The sequence below is a fragment of the Salvelinus fontinalis genome, chromosome 1 (genome assembly GCF_029448725.1).
Source record: "Salvelinus fontinalis isolate EN_2023a chromosome 1, ASM2944872v1, whole genome shotgun sequence".
NCBI classification, from domain to species: domain Eukaryota; kingdom Metazoa; phylum Chordata; class Actinopteri; order Salmoniformes; family Salmonidae; genus Salvelinus; species Salvelinus fontinalis.
The window spans coordinates 30,882,954-30,901,214 of record NC_074665.1 but is presented as its reverse complement, the minus strand read 5'-3'; the positions used below and the strand labels follow the sequence as shown (position 1 = coordinate 30,901,214).

At 44.5% G+C, this 18,261-nt stretch overlaps 1 protein-coding gene across 1 annotated transcript in view; it reads left to right on the top strand.

Moving 5' to 3' along the window:
* Nucleotides 1–14,757, top strand: part of LOC129852955 (suppressor of cytokine signaling 5-like) — a 32,237-nt gene extending 17,480 nt beyond the window's left edge. The window contains exon 2 of the mRNA XM_055918561.1: nt 6,714–14,757. Coding sequence (XP_055774536.1) covers nt 6,730–8,430 — 1,701 coding nt within the window. The 5' untranslated portion in view covers nt 6,714–6,729 and the 3' untranslated portion in view covers nt 8,431–14,757. The remainder of the gene's footprint in view (nt 1–6,713) is intronic.
* Nucleotides 14,758–18,261: the final 3,504 nt, after the last annotated feature.

Below are 18,261 nucleotides of genomic sequence, written 5' to 3'. Positions count from 1 at the left end.
ACAGGTGGACTACATTGAAGTTGTAGGAACTTTTCAAAGATGATCAATGGAAACAGAATGCACCTGAACTCCATTTCCAGTCTCATAGCAAAGGGTCTGAATACTTAGTTAAGGTATTTAATTTTTTTTAAATAAATTTCAAGAAATTTGGTTTTCACTTTGTCATTATGGGTATTGTGTGTAGATTGCCTGTTAATGTTTTTATTTAGTCCGTTTTAGATTAAGACTAATAAAACGTGGAAAAGGTCAAGGGGTCTGAATACTTTCCGAAGGCACTGTTTATATCACCAGTAGAACATTTTACTGTTAATTCCTTTAATTTCTGATCTATGTTTTTTTGCGTTACGGTAATTTATGTTAATGAATTCAATGTTATTTTTTTTCTTTTACTGTTTTCATTGTCGGACTGGACACATTGTTTGCATGGCACACAACCTATGCAACACTTGTGAGAAACAAGTTTTGGTTCATTTCATTCTATTTAGTTCTGTCAATTCAATTTAGTCATTGTGTTTTGTTTGGAGTGCTCCTGTCAATGTTGAGTAAGGTCGCGCACCTGATTACACTTAGAAGTAGGTCTATAGGCTACCTGGCCTGCGCGCAAATGAAGGCATATAAATTTGCCCCTTTGGGGATCTGATAGTATTTCTGATTGGCTTAACACAACACCACTAATGAGCTGTGGAGCTTTTCAAAGTAATGTTTTCTTCACCTCAAACAGTAAGCAAACAAAGTCTGTTTTTACATCAATTGAGTGACTATAGTTCCTCAGTGTATTTAAAAAATCGTTCCAGCTCTCTCCCTTTCGATAACCACTCAATGTGAAAGGAAAAAATGTAATGCTCGGATCCAGTGGAAACGTCATAAAATAGGCCTACCTGATTACTTCTTACCAGTGCTTGACTTGGATTGAAATAGGTTTCGGTGCTCATTTTAGGTACTGGTACTGTTTATTTAGGTGCAATAGCTCCACAATGCTTTTGAGCTACTATTCTATAATAGGAACAGGAGCTCAAGCACTAGAAAATTTGAGGTGTCGGTACTCAGGTCCAGTGAGCTCCTGCCCAAGTCGAGCACTGCTTCTTATCCCTTGCACAAATAGCCTGTGTGTTGCAAGTTCGCTAGCTCAAGCTTCTGGCTGAACCAAAGTTAATAGTTGATACAATGTTTCAAGTTTGTTGCAGACATGCCATGTGTAGTCAGTGATTTATTGGATATTTATTTTTATCAGGATATGTTCTACCTACAGGCTGCAATGTTTTTATTTGTAGGCTTTATGTAGGGTATTTTTACATAGTTGCAATGGCAATATAAGTTACTTATTGGGTTTGTATGATCTTCATTTAGATGTGGATAGCAGTTTGATTAACCATATGACAAAGATTGAGAAATGAAGACATTATTATAAATGTTCCAACATCTAGTGGAAAGCCTTCCCATAAGAGTGAAGGCTGTTACAGCAGTAAAGGGGAGACCAACTCCATTTTAATGCCCATGATTATGGAATGAGATGTTCGACAAGCAGGGCGCATGCGAGCACACTCGTTCGGTTAGGCTAGCCGACAGCCGAACTGAAGCACTTTAGCCTACCATGAGCAACCTTATGAGTTTATGAAGTTTAGATCAGGGGTTCCCAAACTTTTTCGCTTCGTGACCCACCAGTTGAGGTGTCTTGAGTCGTGACCAGCATAAAGGTTGAGCGGTGAAAAAACATACAGACCAAAGAAAAAAATATCTTGACAGCGGAGAGAAATTCTTTTCATTTTCAAAGCTAATCTCCTGCAATTCCACACATCCTACCAAGGAGCTGAAATAAAAAGTTGTGGCGTTTTTAAACCAATTTCCTGCAATTCTACGCATTTTGATATGGCTAATGCCGTGTTCTTATGCTCAATTCTTATAACAATCAATGGGGGCCTGATTTTCTAGCTTTTATTTTGTTGATTTAAAATTCTTTAATATTATTGGCTATTATTGAAAAATGTATAGGTCTGTTATCTTTTCTACATGCATTCAATTTGGTTTGTTTACGTTTTTTGGCAATGTCGTCCCGCGACCCACAGTTTGGGAAGCACTGGCTTAGATGGTACGAGTTAGACAGCAAACCGGATGTCATTGTTTACAATGAGCACACGACGGTAAATGCTGTTGAGGCTGGCGGTGAATGCTGTCAACCGCCACGGTAGACGGGACTTGCCGCCAGAGTTCAAATATTTCAACCTTTGCAGTCTGCCGTAGCTTTGAAGTTCAACAGCGTTTCGATTTGCACTGTTTGTTTACTGAAATCACCATAGCAACGCTTACCGTCGTGCTTTTGTAGTTACCGTTGCCATCTTTCTTTCTTTCTTGGCCTGCTATGCCAGCTGGTATGATGGTGTTTGCGTCCCTCGTCTAAATCCAGAATTAGGCCTATGCTCATTACACACTGTCCACTGTTACCTCTCTCCCCACTCGGATGTGGGTGTGTTGAATGTTTTTGTTTTGTTGAATGCAGAGCACAGAACAATTTATGTTTTTTTTTACTTTTTTCTACAAATTATAGGAATGCGCCGTTTTCACATATGTAGACAATGGCATTGCGCTGGAGATGAAATGAAAACGAGGTTGAAAAATGGTATAGTTGCCCTTTAACTCAGTTGCAGCTGACCGTGCAAAATCCCTGTATGTCTATTGAAACAGGTTCCACTGTGCCTGTGTATTTCACTGTTGTAGCCAGCAAGGCCTAGTTATTGATGCTAGTACAGACTGTAGAGCCTGCTCTGCTTGGCTCATCTAACTGGGCCAACTATGTTATGTAACTGGGGCAACTATGTTATCTCTGCCAATGCGGGAGGGAGCCAGGGAGTACAACATGGCAGTTTGGAGAGCAAATGAGATCTCCCACTACTAGAGGTTTGAAGTCAATTAATGGGTTCAGTTGGAAGGAAATGCAGTGTTAAACAGATCCATTACCTTTGGTAAGGAGGGGAGAGAGCTGCCTGCCACAAGTTGAGGCTATTAGCCTAAACACGATCTTGGAGAAGCAAGCTATTTTGAAGGCAGTTTGGGGTCACTGCTCTCAAGAACCTAGTATAACACACACACACACACAAACCAATTAATCAGTGTGCATATGTGGGCTGGCTTTCTGTCTGCTGTCTACACTGTTGTGACAGGGAAAGTTCTTGGTCAGGTCCAGACTGGCTCTGTAATACAGTACATACCAGCAGATCAGCTTGGAGAAGGCAGATCCCTGGGTTCATTTATAGCCATGGCCTTGTCTCTGTATGTCTGCCTGGCAACTCCTCACTCACCGTAACACTCCAACTACCCCCCCCAATCACTCGCTCTCACTCACACAAGAATCACCCCATTTCCCCCCCACGCCCGGCTTTTGTCTAGAGCAGTGGTTCCCAAACTTTTTATATTCCCGTACCCCTTCAAACATTCAACCTCCAGCTGTGTACCCTGTCTAGCATCAGGGTCAGCGCACTCTCAAATGTTGTTTTTTACCATCATTGTAAGCCTGCCACACACACGATACAATACATTTATTAAACATAAGAATGAGTACGAGTTTTTGTCACAACCTGGCTCCTGGGAAGTGACAGAGCTCTTATAGGACCAGGGCACAAATAATAATATAATAATCAATAATTTTGCTCATTATTTAACCATCTTATATATAAAACCTTATTTGTTCATTGAAAATTGTGAATAACTCATCACAGGTAAACGAGAAGGGTGTGCTTGAAAGGATGCACACAACTCTGCAATGTTGGGTTGTATTGGAGAGAGTCTTAAATCGTTTTCCACACACAGTGTGTGCCTGTATTTAGTTTTCATGCAAGTGAGGGCTGAGAATCCATTCTCACATAGGTACATGGTTGCAAAGGGCATCAGTGTCTTCACAGTGTGATTTGCCAAGGCAGGATTCTCTGAGTGCAGCCCAATCCAGAAATCTGGCAGTGGCTTCTGATTAAATTAAATTTTCACAGAACCGCTTGTTGCAATTTCGATGAAGCTCTCTTGTTCAGATATCGGTTAGTGGACTGGAGGCAAGGCATTGAAGGGATAATGAATCCAGTTGTTTGTGTCATCCGGTTCGGGAAAGTACCTGCGTAATTGCACACCCAACTCACACGGGTGTTTCGCTATATCACATTTGACATGGTCTGTAAGTTTGAGTTCATTTGCACACACAATATCATACAATGATGGAAAGACCTGTGTTGTCCTTGTTAATGCAGACAGAGAAGAGATCCAACTTCTTAATCATATCCTCAATTTTGTCCCGCACATTGAATATACACTGCTCAAAAAAATAAAGGGAACACTTAAACAACACAATGTAACTCCAAGTCAATCACACTTCTGTGAAATCAAACTCTCCACTTAGGAAGCAACACTGATTGACAATAAATTTCACATGCTGTTGTGCAAATGGAATAGACAAAAGGTGGAAAAGATAGGCAATTAGCAAGGCACCCCCAAAAAAGGAGTGATTCTGCAGGTGACCACAGCCCACTTCTCAGTTCCTATGCTTCCTGGCTGATGTTTTGGTCACTTTTGAATGCTGGCGGTGCTCTCACTCTAGTGGTAGCATGAGACGGAGTCTACAACCCACACAAGTGGCTCAGGTAGTGCAGTTCATCCAGGATGGCACATCAATGCGAGCTGTGGCAAAAAGGATTGCTGTGTCTGTCAGCATAGTGTCCAGAGCATGGAGGCGCTACCAGGAGACAGGCCAGTACATCAGGAGACGTGGAGGAGGCCGTAGGAGGGCAACAACCCAGCAGCAGGACTGCTACCTCCGCCTTTGTGCGAGGAGGTGCACTGCCAGAGCCCTGCAAAATGACCTCCAGCAGGCCACAAATGTGCATGTGTCTGCTCAAACGGTCAGAAACAGATTCCATGAGGGTGGTATGAGGGCCCGATGTCCACAGGTGGGGGTTGTGCTTACAGCCCAACACCGTGCAGGACGTTTGGCATTTACCAGAGAATACCAAGATTGGCAAATTCGCCACTTGCGCCCTGTGCTCTTCACAGATGAAAGCAGGTTCACACTGAGCACATGAGCACATGTGACAGACGTGACAGAGTCTGGAGACGCCGTGGAGAACGTTCTGCTGCCTGCAACATCCTCCAGCATGACCGGTTTGGAGATGGGTCAGTCATGGTATGGGGTGGCATTTCTTTGTGGGGCCTGCTGGAGGTCATTTTGCAGGGCTCTGGCAGTGCACCTCCTCGCACAAAGGCGGAGGTAGCAGTCCTGCTGCTGGGTTGTTGCCCTCCTACGGCCTCCTCCACGTCTCCTGATGTACTGGCCTGTCTCCTGGTAGCGCCTCCATGCTCTGGACACTATGCTGACAGACACAGCAAACCTTTTTGCCACAGCTCGCATTGATGTGCCATCCTGGATGAACTGCACTACCTGAGCCACTTGTGTGGGTTGTAGACTCCGTCTCATGCTACCACTAGAGTGAGAGCACCGCCAGCATTCAAAAGTGACCAAAATATCAGTCAGGAAGCAAAGGAACTGAGAATTGGTCTGTGATCACCACCTGCCGAATCACTCCTTTTTTGGGGGTGTCTTGCTAATTGCCTATAATTTCCACCTTTTTTTCTATTCCATTTGCACAACAGCATGTGAAATTTATTGTCAATCAGTGTTGCTTCCTAAGTGGACAGTTTGATTTCACAGAAGTGTGATTGACAAGGAGTTACATTGTGTTGTTTAAGTGTTCCCTTTATTTTTTTGAGCGGTGTAGTTGAGGAGAGTCCCTGTAATCCTAGATTCAGATCATTCAGGAGAGAAAGAACATCACCCAGATAGGCCAGTCGTGTGAGAAACTCATCATGCAAGCTGTCAGACAAGGGAAATGTATGGTTAGTAAAGAAAACTTTAAGCTCTCAATTTTAATACAACGTGTCAATACTTTGCCCCTTGATAACCAGCCCACTTCTGTATGTTATAAAAGCGTTACATATCATTGCATAGTCCAGAAAATACACGAGTTCAGGGGCTTTGCTTTAACAAAGTTAACCATTTTCACTTTAGTGTCCAAAACGTCTTTCAAGCTGTCAGGCATTCCCTCGGCAGCAAGAGCCTCTCGGTGGATGCTGCAGTGTACCCAAGTGGTGTCGGGAGCAACTGCTTGCACGCGTTACCACTCCACTATGTCTCCCTGTCATGGCTTTTGCGCCATCAGTACAGATGCCAACATGAGCAGCAGCTACGTTTGGCTACATACGGACCATTAGTGGAATTCCCCCGAGAGAGTAACGGTTAATTTGAATAGATGTTAGTTATTTTACTAGGCTACCTGTATTTGACATTGTGTTGTTATTTCGCTGAACACTAGATGGTTTCATTTTATTTTTGGCAGTGAAACGAGGCTACTCAAGCAACAACAAAAAAACTCGCCCAAATGTATACCCCTGTTTTTAAAATATAAATGGACTGTTTGGAAAAATATATATTTGGCGTACCCCAGACGGCATTGCAGGGGTACGCGCAATGATCAATAGGATCACTACCATTTTGAATTTGCAGAATTGCTACATTGTCTAGGCCTAACAAAATGTTAAGGGGTTTCAATCTGCAATTGTTAATGTAGGTCATGTATTGTTTAGTAATGTAGGTCATTTATTGTTTAGTAATGTAGGTCATGTATTGTGAGATTCCTGTACCCTACGATTGGTCTAATCTGATATGTGTTCATGTCTGGCAGGGCTTGGTCACTATCCATGGAAAAAGTGGGCAAGATGTGGAGCAACCTGAGGAGCCGATGCCAGACCCTCTTCCACAGCGACAGTGCGGGACCCAGTACAGAGAACAGCGTGTTGGAAGAGGACAGTATGAACTGTGTGGCGGACCTGGGACGGGGATGCACTTCAGGCGACGCCCAGGCATCTCGGGCCTCCAGCCATTCCCGAAGCCTCTTGCCGCTTCCCGGGGTTACTGGAGGGCGACGTCACAACTGTGTGTCAGACATCCCCCAGATGGTAGAGAGAACCACAGACAGAAAGGACAATGAGGAAGCGAGGGGGGTTGCTGGGGGAGTCCCTATAGGCCGGAGAGACTCGTACTCGCGCCATGCACCTTGGGGGGGCAAGAAAAAACACTCATGTTCCACTAAGACCCAGAGCTCCATGGATACAGACAGGCGGTCGGGGCACACGCGCGGTGCCGCTGGGCGAAAGGAGCGTCGCTACGGGGTCAACTCCATCCAGGAGATGGATGACTCTGGAGACGGGGGGCGTAGTCTGAGCACCCGCTCCCTGCGCAAGCGGCTTAGCGACACAGTGGGCCTGTGTCTCCCCCTTCCCCCCCGCCGCCGCTCACTCTCCTCCTTCCAAACCCCCACCATCTCCAAGCGCAAGATCCACCTGACAGAACTGATGCTGGAGACCTGTCCCTTCCCCCAGGGCTCGGACCTGGCCAACAAGTGGCACCTGATCAAGCAGCACACAGCGCCCGTCAGCCCGCATTCCTCAACTACTCTGCTAGACGCCTTTGACCCGGTCCACCCCTCCCCTGAGGACGAGGAGGAACGTCTGCGCGAACGCCGCAGGCTCAGCATTGAGGAGGGAGTGGACCCCCCACCCAACGCCCAGATCCACACCCTGGAGGCCTTGGCGCAGTGCTCCTCTCTGTACAAACTGGGACCAAAGATGGCCCCCGGCATTGCAGAGGCCTCTGCGGAGGGCACGACGGCCAGCTGCTCAGGAGGGGCGGCTGGGTCGTCGTGCTCGTCGGTGCAGGTGCTCGGAGGGGCTACAGCCCAGCTGGCTGACTGCGACTCGGAGGAGGACTCCACCACCCTTTGCCTGCAGGCCCGGAGGCCTAAGCAACGCCACACGTCCGGGGATGGTCATCTGAGCCGCAACCAGTCTGGGCCCTGGAAGGTGCACACCCAGATCGACTACATCCACTGCCTGGTACCGGACCTGCTTCAGATCACTGCGCTGCCCTGCTACTGGGGCGTGATGGACCGCTACGAGGCAGAGGCTCTGCTGGATGGCCGGCCAGAGGGCACCTTCCTGTTGCGCGACTCGGCCCAGGAGGACTACCTGTTCTCGGTCAGCTTCCGTCGCTACAACCGATCGCTGCACGCCCGCATCGAGCAGTGGAACCACAACTTCAGCTTCGACGCCCACGACCCCTGCGTGTTCCACTCGTCCACCGTCACGGGCCTACTGGAGCACTACAAGGACCCCAGTGCCTGCATGTTCTTTGAGCCGCTGCTCACGGCGGCTCTCCACCGGACCTTCCCCTTCGGCTTGCAGCACCTAGCCCGCGCTGCCATCTGCCGCCGGACCACGTACGACGGCATCGGCGCCCTGCCGCTGCCCCCGGCCCTGCAGGACTTCCTCAAGGAGTATCACTACAAACAGAAAGTGCGCGTGCGCTGGCTGGAGAGGGAGCCGCCACTCAAGGTCAAATAGAGGGCGGTATCTGGCGACCTGTGCGCCGCGGACGGAGTTGAAACAGAAAAATGCCTGCCAATCAGGAGAGGCCATACTGAATGAACATAGCACTACTCAGTCAGGCAAGGAGGGGTAACTGGAGAAACAAGGAGTTAGGTGAAGTGAGCGATCCAAGATTCACTCTAATCTCGTTATTGTTTTAGTTATCATTTACATCACTTGGGATACATTTGTATCATTATATTCAGTATAATGCTGTCTGGCAAGCACACATGTTTTTAATGTTGAACAGGTTCTGAAAGGGAGCGCACAAGCCTTCATGCTTTGTGTCCCTCTCGCCTCTTTCATTCTGTCAAGTGTCTGCCTGATCCCACAGCATGAGCTGCTTGCATGCCCCCTCATCCCCCCCAGTCTCTGTCTAGGCCCACATGGTTAGCTAGCTATGTTGTACAGTTCACTCGTGCTTTCTGTCCTTCCTTTTCCATTTTCTTGATCAAGCGACTATACTGCCTGGCGGGCATCGTTAGGCCTCAGGTGTAATGTTAATCATCGCTCTCCTGGGGGGGGGGGGTTGCTGCAACTACAACTCCTGCTGCGAGTAAGTTAGGGCCCGTTTTGTCCTACAGACACGCACCCCGACATCATGCATCATTGAGCAGGCCTATGTCTAAAAAAATTATTTTTTAAAGGTGCTGTTTAGAGGTTCTGTCCTGTAGGTCTTCACCCCAAGGGCAACGCGGAACGTGGCCACGTTCAAGGGTGCTGCTACTACATCCTGCTTCCGTACACCTATAGGGAGCAGGGCATACTCAGGAGTGGGTGTGGTTACAGCGACTCCTGGGCTTTTTGATATCCTCACTGTGATTTCTCTAAGCATGAATCATCGGCTCCCACCACTACTGTGTTGCCACAGAAGTGCGTTTCTTATAATGGAACAATACTAACAATATTTGTTCTAGTTCTTTTCTCACGTCTGTCAGTGGCTCAAACTGGCATCAGAGCAGGCACTTTAACTTGGTCTGGTTTGTTTCTGGTACTGTGTTCTGCCTTCATGGTGTCACACTGTGCCATCCTCAGGGTTAAGTTGTTATAATTCAGGCCCATTGTTAGGTCAACAATTGAGCCCAATGGTAGAGCGAATGCCAAGAGTGTGTAAATATGTTATCAAGGCAAAGGGTGGCTACTTTGAAGAATCGCAAATATTAACTGTATTTAGGTTAGGTTACTACATGTCGGTGACAGCCGTGCGGCCCAAGTAGGCAACGGCATGGGGATTTTGTCTTCAGTCTCAAAAACCTGTCTGGGACAGCTAAATTGTGGCCAAATCGTGTAGTGTACACCCAGCTTAACCTAACTAAACTGACCAAGACGTTACTCAAACAACATGTATATCTCTTACATAATTCTACCCAAAAACATTGACAATTTTTCACCCAGTGGCGTATGGGCTATTTAGGTATGCGCTGATGCCACCCAGTGATTAGCAGTAGGCCTACCCAGTTTATCAAAGGCAGGGGGCGCAGAATATTGTCCATGCCCAGCGCGCTTCACCGGTGCAGCACTCCACCAATGTTCAGTCAAAAAAGTATCCAACATAAATCGTGTAGCCAATCGTAGAAAGTGGCGTTTTCTGTAGCTTACATGCTGGAGATCAAACGTATGTCAATGTCATGAGACGGACCCTTTACTCTATGCAGGTTTCTCCGATCAAATAGCCTAACCTAAATGGCACACAATCACATGAAAAAACGCTCGTCGACGTATGACATGTTAACAAACAACATTTCCAAAAACGGGACGAGTCAAAGTCAAATGGACAATATCTGGAAAGGAAAATCAAGCTACTCACAGCTAATGTCCGCCCCTTATGTCACCCCTTAGGCTAAATTGACATGATAATCAGCGATTTTCACGTTTGTATTCTTCCATTTTTTTGGATGAGCTGCATCATAGCGAAACAAGAAAGACTTCTGCATTTCCCGCTGTGTGAACACACGGATTCTCCTTGTAAATAGGCTGAGGATAACTCCTGATGAAGTTGGGGTAGCTTATTCAGAGCTTAAATAGCCCAAATAATTAGTCACAGGAATCAGGACTAATAATGCCAATGCAACTGCCTGTTTTACAAACGGTAGGCCAACCACATGGATGGGCATTCATAAAATTCCATTGCGGGCCAACATTGTAAGGGAGGGCGGACATTTTTATTGGTCTCATCTAGGGCGGCATAATGGCCAGGAAAGGGCCTGCTTCACATTGTCACTGCTAGCCATGTCCTATAATAACCCAGCATATTGTGAGAGCTGGCATCAGGAAGAGAAATACAACAAAGCATAACCTATGTGCCTTTCATAGAGCCTCCTGTTTGAATCCATACTTTCTAGGTCTTTAAAAAAAAAATCTACTTTGAACTCTTGAGCCTGGCGCATGGAATACTCCAGCAGCACTTCTCATTCATGTAGTCCTTTAAATGAGTGCGAGGAGGAAAACGAATGATGAAGAACAGTGAGCTCCGAGCTTGCTCTCTAATGTTCATTGGTGCACATTTTGATTAAAAAAATATATATTTTTCAATTGAACTTAATCAAGAACATTTTGCCAATCTGTTAGAATAATTAGTGGGCTTCACTTATAAAACTTTTTGGGTTTAATAGGTGTGACTAGATGTGTGGGGCATAGCAGCATCAGGTCCTGGAGGACTTCGACACTGGACATGCTTTAGAACTGTACACCTATAGAGACGCGCATAGCCACAGGGTCTATAAAACCTATGTAACCCTTTGAAAAATTAGGAAGCCTACAGCTAACATGTATATGAAGATATTATCTGACAATGTATACTAATATAGCTCTAAACGAATTATCGCTGAGATATCAGTGGTTCTTTTTATCCGGGTTAGAAAGGCAACTCTCAAATCCCTTCTCTCTGATTTGCAGGGAAGATGTTTGTTTTAACTACCTGACACAAATCAGGTGTGTGTGGAGGGTTATCAGAGACGAGGGACCGTGAATGATAAAATGTGGAATGAATGCGTAGGATTATCTTATTCATGTGCATCTGTGTCTGTGACCAAAGCGCTGTTATTCAACGGTGTTGCACACAACCTGTATTGTTGTCTAGGGCTCTTTTTAAAATGACAATACACAATTTTATTTCAAAACTTAACAAACATTTCAATGGCAGCCAATCAAAGCTTGGGATGGATACAGCAATTCCATGGTAACCGAATTAAGATGAGACTTTTTTCACTATTAAAATCTATACGGAACAAAAACTTTGATTTCAAAATTTAGCAAACCATATAACTCTCTCTCCCTCAGTTAAATTCTGTTACCAAACTTTGCATCTGCACAAGGACTACTTTTAACAATTTCCACAGAAAATGTTTTGTAGGAAGAACTGTGCAGATGCAAAGTTTGGTAAAAGAATTTAACTGAGGGAGATAATACCGTAATTATGTTACCTTTCTTCATCTGCACAGTTTTTCCAGGAAATACATCGTTGTTTTTTTTTACTGTGTAAATTCTTCAAAGTAGTCATTGTGCATAGAGTTGTATGGTTTGTTAAATCAACGTTTTTTGTTCGGCATACATTTTAAAGTGTGTCTCGGCATAATTCAGTTACCGTGGAGAATTGCCCATATCCCAATAATGCCTGATTGGCTGAAGTCTACAGGACATGCGCTGTTACCAGGTAGAAACAGAGACGAGCCCCCAACGCCTCACACCTCAGTCTTGGAACTGCTTTTAATGACTAACTCATTGTTCTATAATAACAGTGTACTAATGAAAGGTCATGTGTTGTGTGGGTATGTGTAACGGTTTGGAGGCAGAAGGGTAGGAAAGTGTTTAATTGTTAAAGGTCGATGAGTATAATGATCAAATAAACTAAATGTTTAAAAAAATATATATATATATCCCCACCTGCTCTCGTCTCCTAAACCTGGTCTCCTAAAACAAAATCTGACAACTTACTACAGTGAGTCAGCAACATTTCCCCCCGCACTTTTTCAGAAAGCTTGAAGATTGCATGTTAAAATGGCCCATTTGTTAGATCAGTGACCATTACTTAAGGGCTGTGGGGGACTGTTTGAAAGAAATACGTTGGCATATAAGTCACTTGCATGTGCACTTTTATGTTCTATGTACACATCGTCTCTCGATCACCCTGACATATTGTATGGGCTATCTGTTAACTCACTCTCCTGCCCACGTACGCTCGCACACACCTACTCTTTACCACCTGTCTATCATGCTACGGCCTACTGGCACCCGTGGGCGCTAATCACTGGCTAAATTTATCTCGCCGGGATTTAAATGTACCGGGTGCTAAAAGGGCCATTGTTTCCTAATGGGTGCTGTTTGACTCTTCGTCAGGGAGACAGTTTTCTCCTCCTGCCTCTCTTTCTCAGACCACATCCTCAACATCACCCTGCTAATGCTGCTGGGATAATGTGGAGGGGACTTGGGGCCTGTTGCAGTCTGCTTCCCTTTCACATGCTACTGCAGCCCCCAGCCCTGTTTGGGAGCCAGGCTAAAGTTGGCATTAAAAGAGTAGCGCCCCAGTCACACAACCTACCATTGAATGCCCAGTTTCCTGCTGTGCTAATGGGGGGGGGGGGGGGGGGGTTACGGATTTGTTGAAGTAATGGCACTTTAATTGTGTGTGCGTTTTGTGTTTATTTGTTCGTGATGAGGATGTGTGAATGTGGGTGTGCCAGGAGAAGATGGTGGACCTGGAGTATTTCATTTGTGTTCATACATTATAAGCAATGTTGGAGGACATGCAGATTTCTGTTCTGTTGACCTGCAGACTCACAGGTGTGTGTGTGTGTGTGTGTGTGTGTGTGTGTGTGTGTGTGTGTGTGTGTGTGTGTGTGTGTGTGTGTGTGTGTGTGTGTGTGTGTGTGTGTGTGTGTGTGTGTGTGTGTGTGTGTGTGTGTGTGTGGACAGAGCCACATAGAGGGGTCCGGTGGAGAGGACGTGGAGTCTGCTGGGAGGGGTGAACCCCCATGAACAATGGTTCTTTCCCCCCCTATTCTCAGGCAGGCCCGCTGTCAGGCTAGTTCCAGGATCTATTCTCCACCCCCGTTTTCCCCATGGGAAATATCTGTGACCGTTACACTACTAGCACGTTTGCCATATGGCCTGTAGAAGAAACACCCTTGGATAATTAAGAATAAATTGAAGATAATTTTTTTTAACCTGTGGTGCATAAAATGTCTGGAACACGTGCACTAATTTTCACACACACACACACACACACACACACACACACACACACACACACACACACACACACACAAACAAACCCACATTGAAATACACACTTGCCTAATACCAGGGATGTCTAAAGGACCACATTTTGCCAGCACCACCTCTGTCTGTGGCCCCAGAAATGGGAAAACAAAGAAAGGTGTTTACATGTATATTCTGTATGTAAAAAAAAATATATATATATATATATATATAATTAAAAAAAGATGCCGTGAATTTACTATTTTGAAAAACTATATCAGTGGTAGAAAGACACTATTAGCTGCACTATAAAATGTTTGTGGAAAGAAACCACTGGGTCTTGTTATAAATCTGAGACAGGCAGGTCATATCACCAGCTGTCCCTGTTTGACCACATCATGACCCCTGGCTTGGATCTAGTACTGGATGTCCCTGGTACGGCTCATCCTTTCAGCTCTTAGAGGAAAAATACTGTTTTATTCTCATCTTATCCCCTATTTTTTAGGAAAGCTGGGTAAAAATGCTATATGCAAATGGTAAAAAAAAAGAATGATGAATGATTAAAGTTTATTATTTTTCATTCTTCTCCCTAATATGCAATGGAGTGTACTGTAACAATGGTTGCAATCCTCTGTCACTTTAATGCTGTATGTGCACATTGGTTGCTGTGTGGATGTGGGTGCCATGGCGATGGTGACTAATGGTTGTCATTCTAAAGCACCATTGTGTTCTCAGACTGCCTTATTCATTCTGACCAATCACAAGAGTCCTCTGAAATCTGGGGCCACCACCACAGGCTTACCAAACTTGAGTCAGACGAATATCGCTGTTCCATTTTCTCTTTTTTTTTTTCTCTTTTTTTTTTTTTTTTTTTTACTGCTGTCAGGAAGGATTTGGAGAGTGTAAATTACGTAGTCATGTTCACGTTTCAGTCTTTGTTGTTCTGTGTATCTGCTTCACCATTCAGACAGTTGTTTCTTTCCAGTATAACCTGTTCATTTTTAAAGAACCATATGATGCGACACTTGTAGCTGTCACTTGGTGCTTGGCTTATGCTTCATTGTCTTAATATTCCAAATAAAACTGTTAAGTGTAATCCAAAATGGAGCTTTGGTCTCTCGTCCTTTTTATCTCGTTCTCACTGTGCTGCATTTTCTTACCTCTCACCATTCGATCTACCTTAAAGGGATAATTCACAATTAGACAAATAATTGAGTATTTCCTAACCTTTTTAAAGTAGTCTAGTCAAGTTTACCTTAACTTAAATGAGGGTATGCAGGATTTGGTTTGGGGAGTCTATTGGACTTGAGTTTGCCTAGCTAGCGACACAGTAGGAGTATTTGGGCCAGTCTACTCTGTTTACCCGGAGAGCACTGCATGTATCGCCCCCTTCTCTGTATTCTATCCCTGCTCCCACCCCTTCCTTCCCCGGGACTGGCTGCTGCTCTTTTCTGGTCCGACCCACCCAGGGCCTACCAGTAGCTGGCTGGAGACGCAAGCACGGCCCGAACGTTAAGTATTTGTTCCTTGAAATAAAGTATAAATAGCATGTGGGTTATCGGTTTCCAGTTATCTACCCGACCTATAAATAATTGAAGCTCGTCCAGAGGGAGAAAGGGTGAGCAAGCAAGTATGGGAAGCAGGCTTGCAGGGTGTGACTCAAAAGCTTGAACTTGTTGAAGAACCCCCAACAGACCTCTACATAATACCTGAACATGCACAAAGCTCTCACAATCCTTCTCCAACCACATGTTTGATGTTATTGCCCTGTGCAAGGTGCTGCACAGATTTGCTTATCTTGATCACATAATGAGTGGTTATTTGGCATGTAAGGTGAATTTTAGATCAGTGATTCTGAGCAGCACATTGCTGCAGGCAGGTCCCCATCAAATGTGCTGCTGAAACTCAAGCTCTGCTTTTATAACAATACCAATGCCAACATCAAGTTCACTTGTAAACCTGCCTCAGGCCCTTTAAAGCTTCAGCCTTCAGCCACAAATTCCCCAAGGTGTTCTGGGAATTTCCAATAAGTTGTGGAATCCGGTGCTGGACCAAGACACTACTGGAATGAGGTAGTGTGTAACGGCAGTAATGACAATAGTTGCTGCAAAACTCCATATTTTGGTGAGTACTGAGAGTACTTTGAATTGAAGGATCCTGGGCGTCAGAGGGCATCTCATCTCCTTAAGCCCAGGTACTGGTTCAGGGCACAAATAAATATTGCATGCACTTAGGCTGGTATTAGCTATCTCATGTCTGACTACACCAGTGTGCTAACTAGCAGCAACAAACCCAACCCATGGCCATAGCAAATGTTACATTTCATCTACAAATTAATACATACCATATGAAATGTAACATTTCAAAATGTTACATTTCATATGGTATGTATTAATTTGTAGATGTCCATCACCCATTTGGTATGATATGTTACGAATTACAATTCGTGTTATATGTTTACAAATTTGCTAAACCTCTATGTTAACCAATTCTAGGTAGGTGGCTAACGTTAGGGTTAAGGTTAGGTTAGGTTTAGGGATCTCCAAAAATCATTTCATTCACTGTTCACTTTGCTATTTTCAAAGCTTGTCAGGCAAGACCTCCGAATAAAGGTGTGCCATGTGACTTAAATACCCTAGTGACACCTCTGTTGCTGCCAGAGTCCTGTGAAAAGGACTCGCCATCATGAGGCCTCTGATAGTGACTCGAGTTACAGCCCCGATGACACAGACGGATTCATCAACAACAACAGTTAATGTGCGTTATGTGAAAAGTTGTAATAAAAAATACAAGGCTTGATTAACTAGTAGACTAATTCCCCAGCCAAGCAGATACAACTAGTAGTAATTTGGGTTGTGAAGTGCATTAGCAAAAACTCCTTTCTTTAGAACAAAATGCCATTTACCACTTGGCTGTCTATTATATCACCCTGTCACAGACCCTCCCATTCAGTACCACCTCATAAGATTGCCTGCTGCTGTTGTTCGAGAGATGTCCAGTTTGCAGCCGAACATGCAGCATAGAGAAGACCAGCAAGGGGGCCCTCATCCGCACCATGCAGACATGCCCTCGCTGTGAGCATTCCTATGAATGGAATAGTCAGCAACTTGTTGGCAAGTATCCAGCCAGCAACCTTCACCTGTCAGTGGCTCATAATTTGTACAAATACAGAAGGTAACCCACTTCATGACTTTGATAACCCAGTTGTGATACAAAATGTATGTAAACTGACATTATTTGGTGATTATTTTCTACTTCTTAGATGCATATTTTATTTAAATTTTATTTCACCTTTATTTAACCAGGTAGGCTAGTTGAGAACAGGTTCTCATTTACAACTGCGACCTGGATATACAGGGCCCTCCACTAATATTGGCACCCTTGGTAAATATGAGCAACATTTTTTCTTCTTCTTTATCCTCTTCGTCTTTCATTCAAAATAATCACAAAATCGAACCTTTAACTGAAGTAAAATGATCGAAAACAATACAATATTTTTCTCAGAAACGTGTGGCACAATTATTGACATCCCTAGAAATTCTTATGAATAAAATCTAATTGAAGTAAATTCCCATTCATATTTTACGTTTTTAAGTTCACCTGAGTGATTAGGAAACACTTAAGTGGTAAGCCATGACTTTCTGTTTCACTGGGGTAATAATATGAGGTGACACACAGGCCAAGTTCTCATAGTCATTCAACACTATGGTAAAGACCCTAGAATACAGTAATGATGTGCGACAAAAGGTTGTTGAGCTGCACAAATCAGGAAATGGCTATAAGAAAATAGCTCAACGGTTGAAAATGCCCATTTCCACTATCAGGGCAATAATTAAGAAGTTTAAAGCAACTGGAGATGTTAACAATCGGCCTGGAAGAGGACGTGTGTCTATATTGACCGCATGCACAGTGAGGAGGATGGTTTGTGACCAAAAAATCTCCAAGGAACACAGATGGAGAATTTTAGACGTTAGTTGGGTCTTGGGGTCAGAAAGTCTCCAAAACTACAATCAGACGCCACCTACACAACGACAAGTTGTTTGGGAGGGTTGCCATAAATAAGCCTTTGGTGTCATTAAACAACAAACTCAAGCGCCTACAGTTTGCCAAAACGTTATTGGAACTTTCAATGGGACCGGGTTCAATGGTCAGATGAGACCAAAATATAACTTTTGTAGCCTTGCAGAAAAGTACCTCATCCCCACTGTGAAGTATGGCGGTGGATCTTTGCTTTTTTTCTTGCAAAGGCCCTGGACAACTTGTTAGGATACATGGTATCATGGACTCCATCAATTACCAGCAGATATTGAGTCAAAACCTGAATGCCTCTGCTAGGAAGCTTAAACTGGGCATGGTTGGATCTTCCAGCAGGACAATGATCCAAAGCACACCTCAAAATCAACAAATGATTCACTGACCACAGAATCCAGGTTTTGCCATGGCCTTCCAAGTCCCCTGACCTAAACCCCATAGAAAACCTGTGGGATGAGCTGAAGAGGAGAGTCCACAAGCATGGACCTCAGAGTCTGAAGGATCTGGAGAGATTCTGTATGGAGGAATGGTCTCAGATCCCTTGCCATGTGTTCTCCAACCTCATTAGGCTTTATAGGA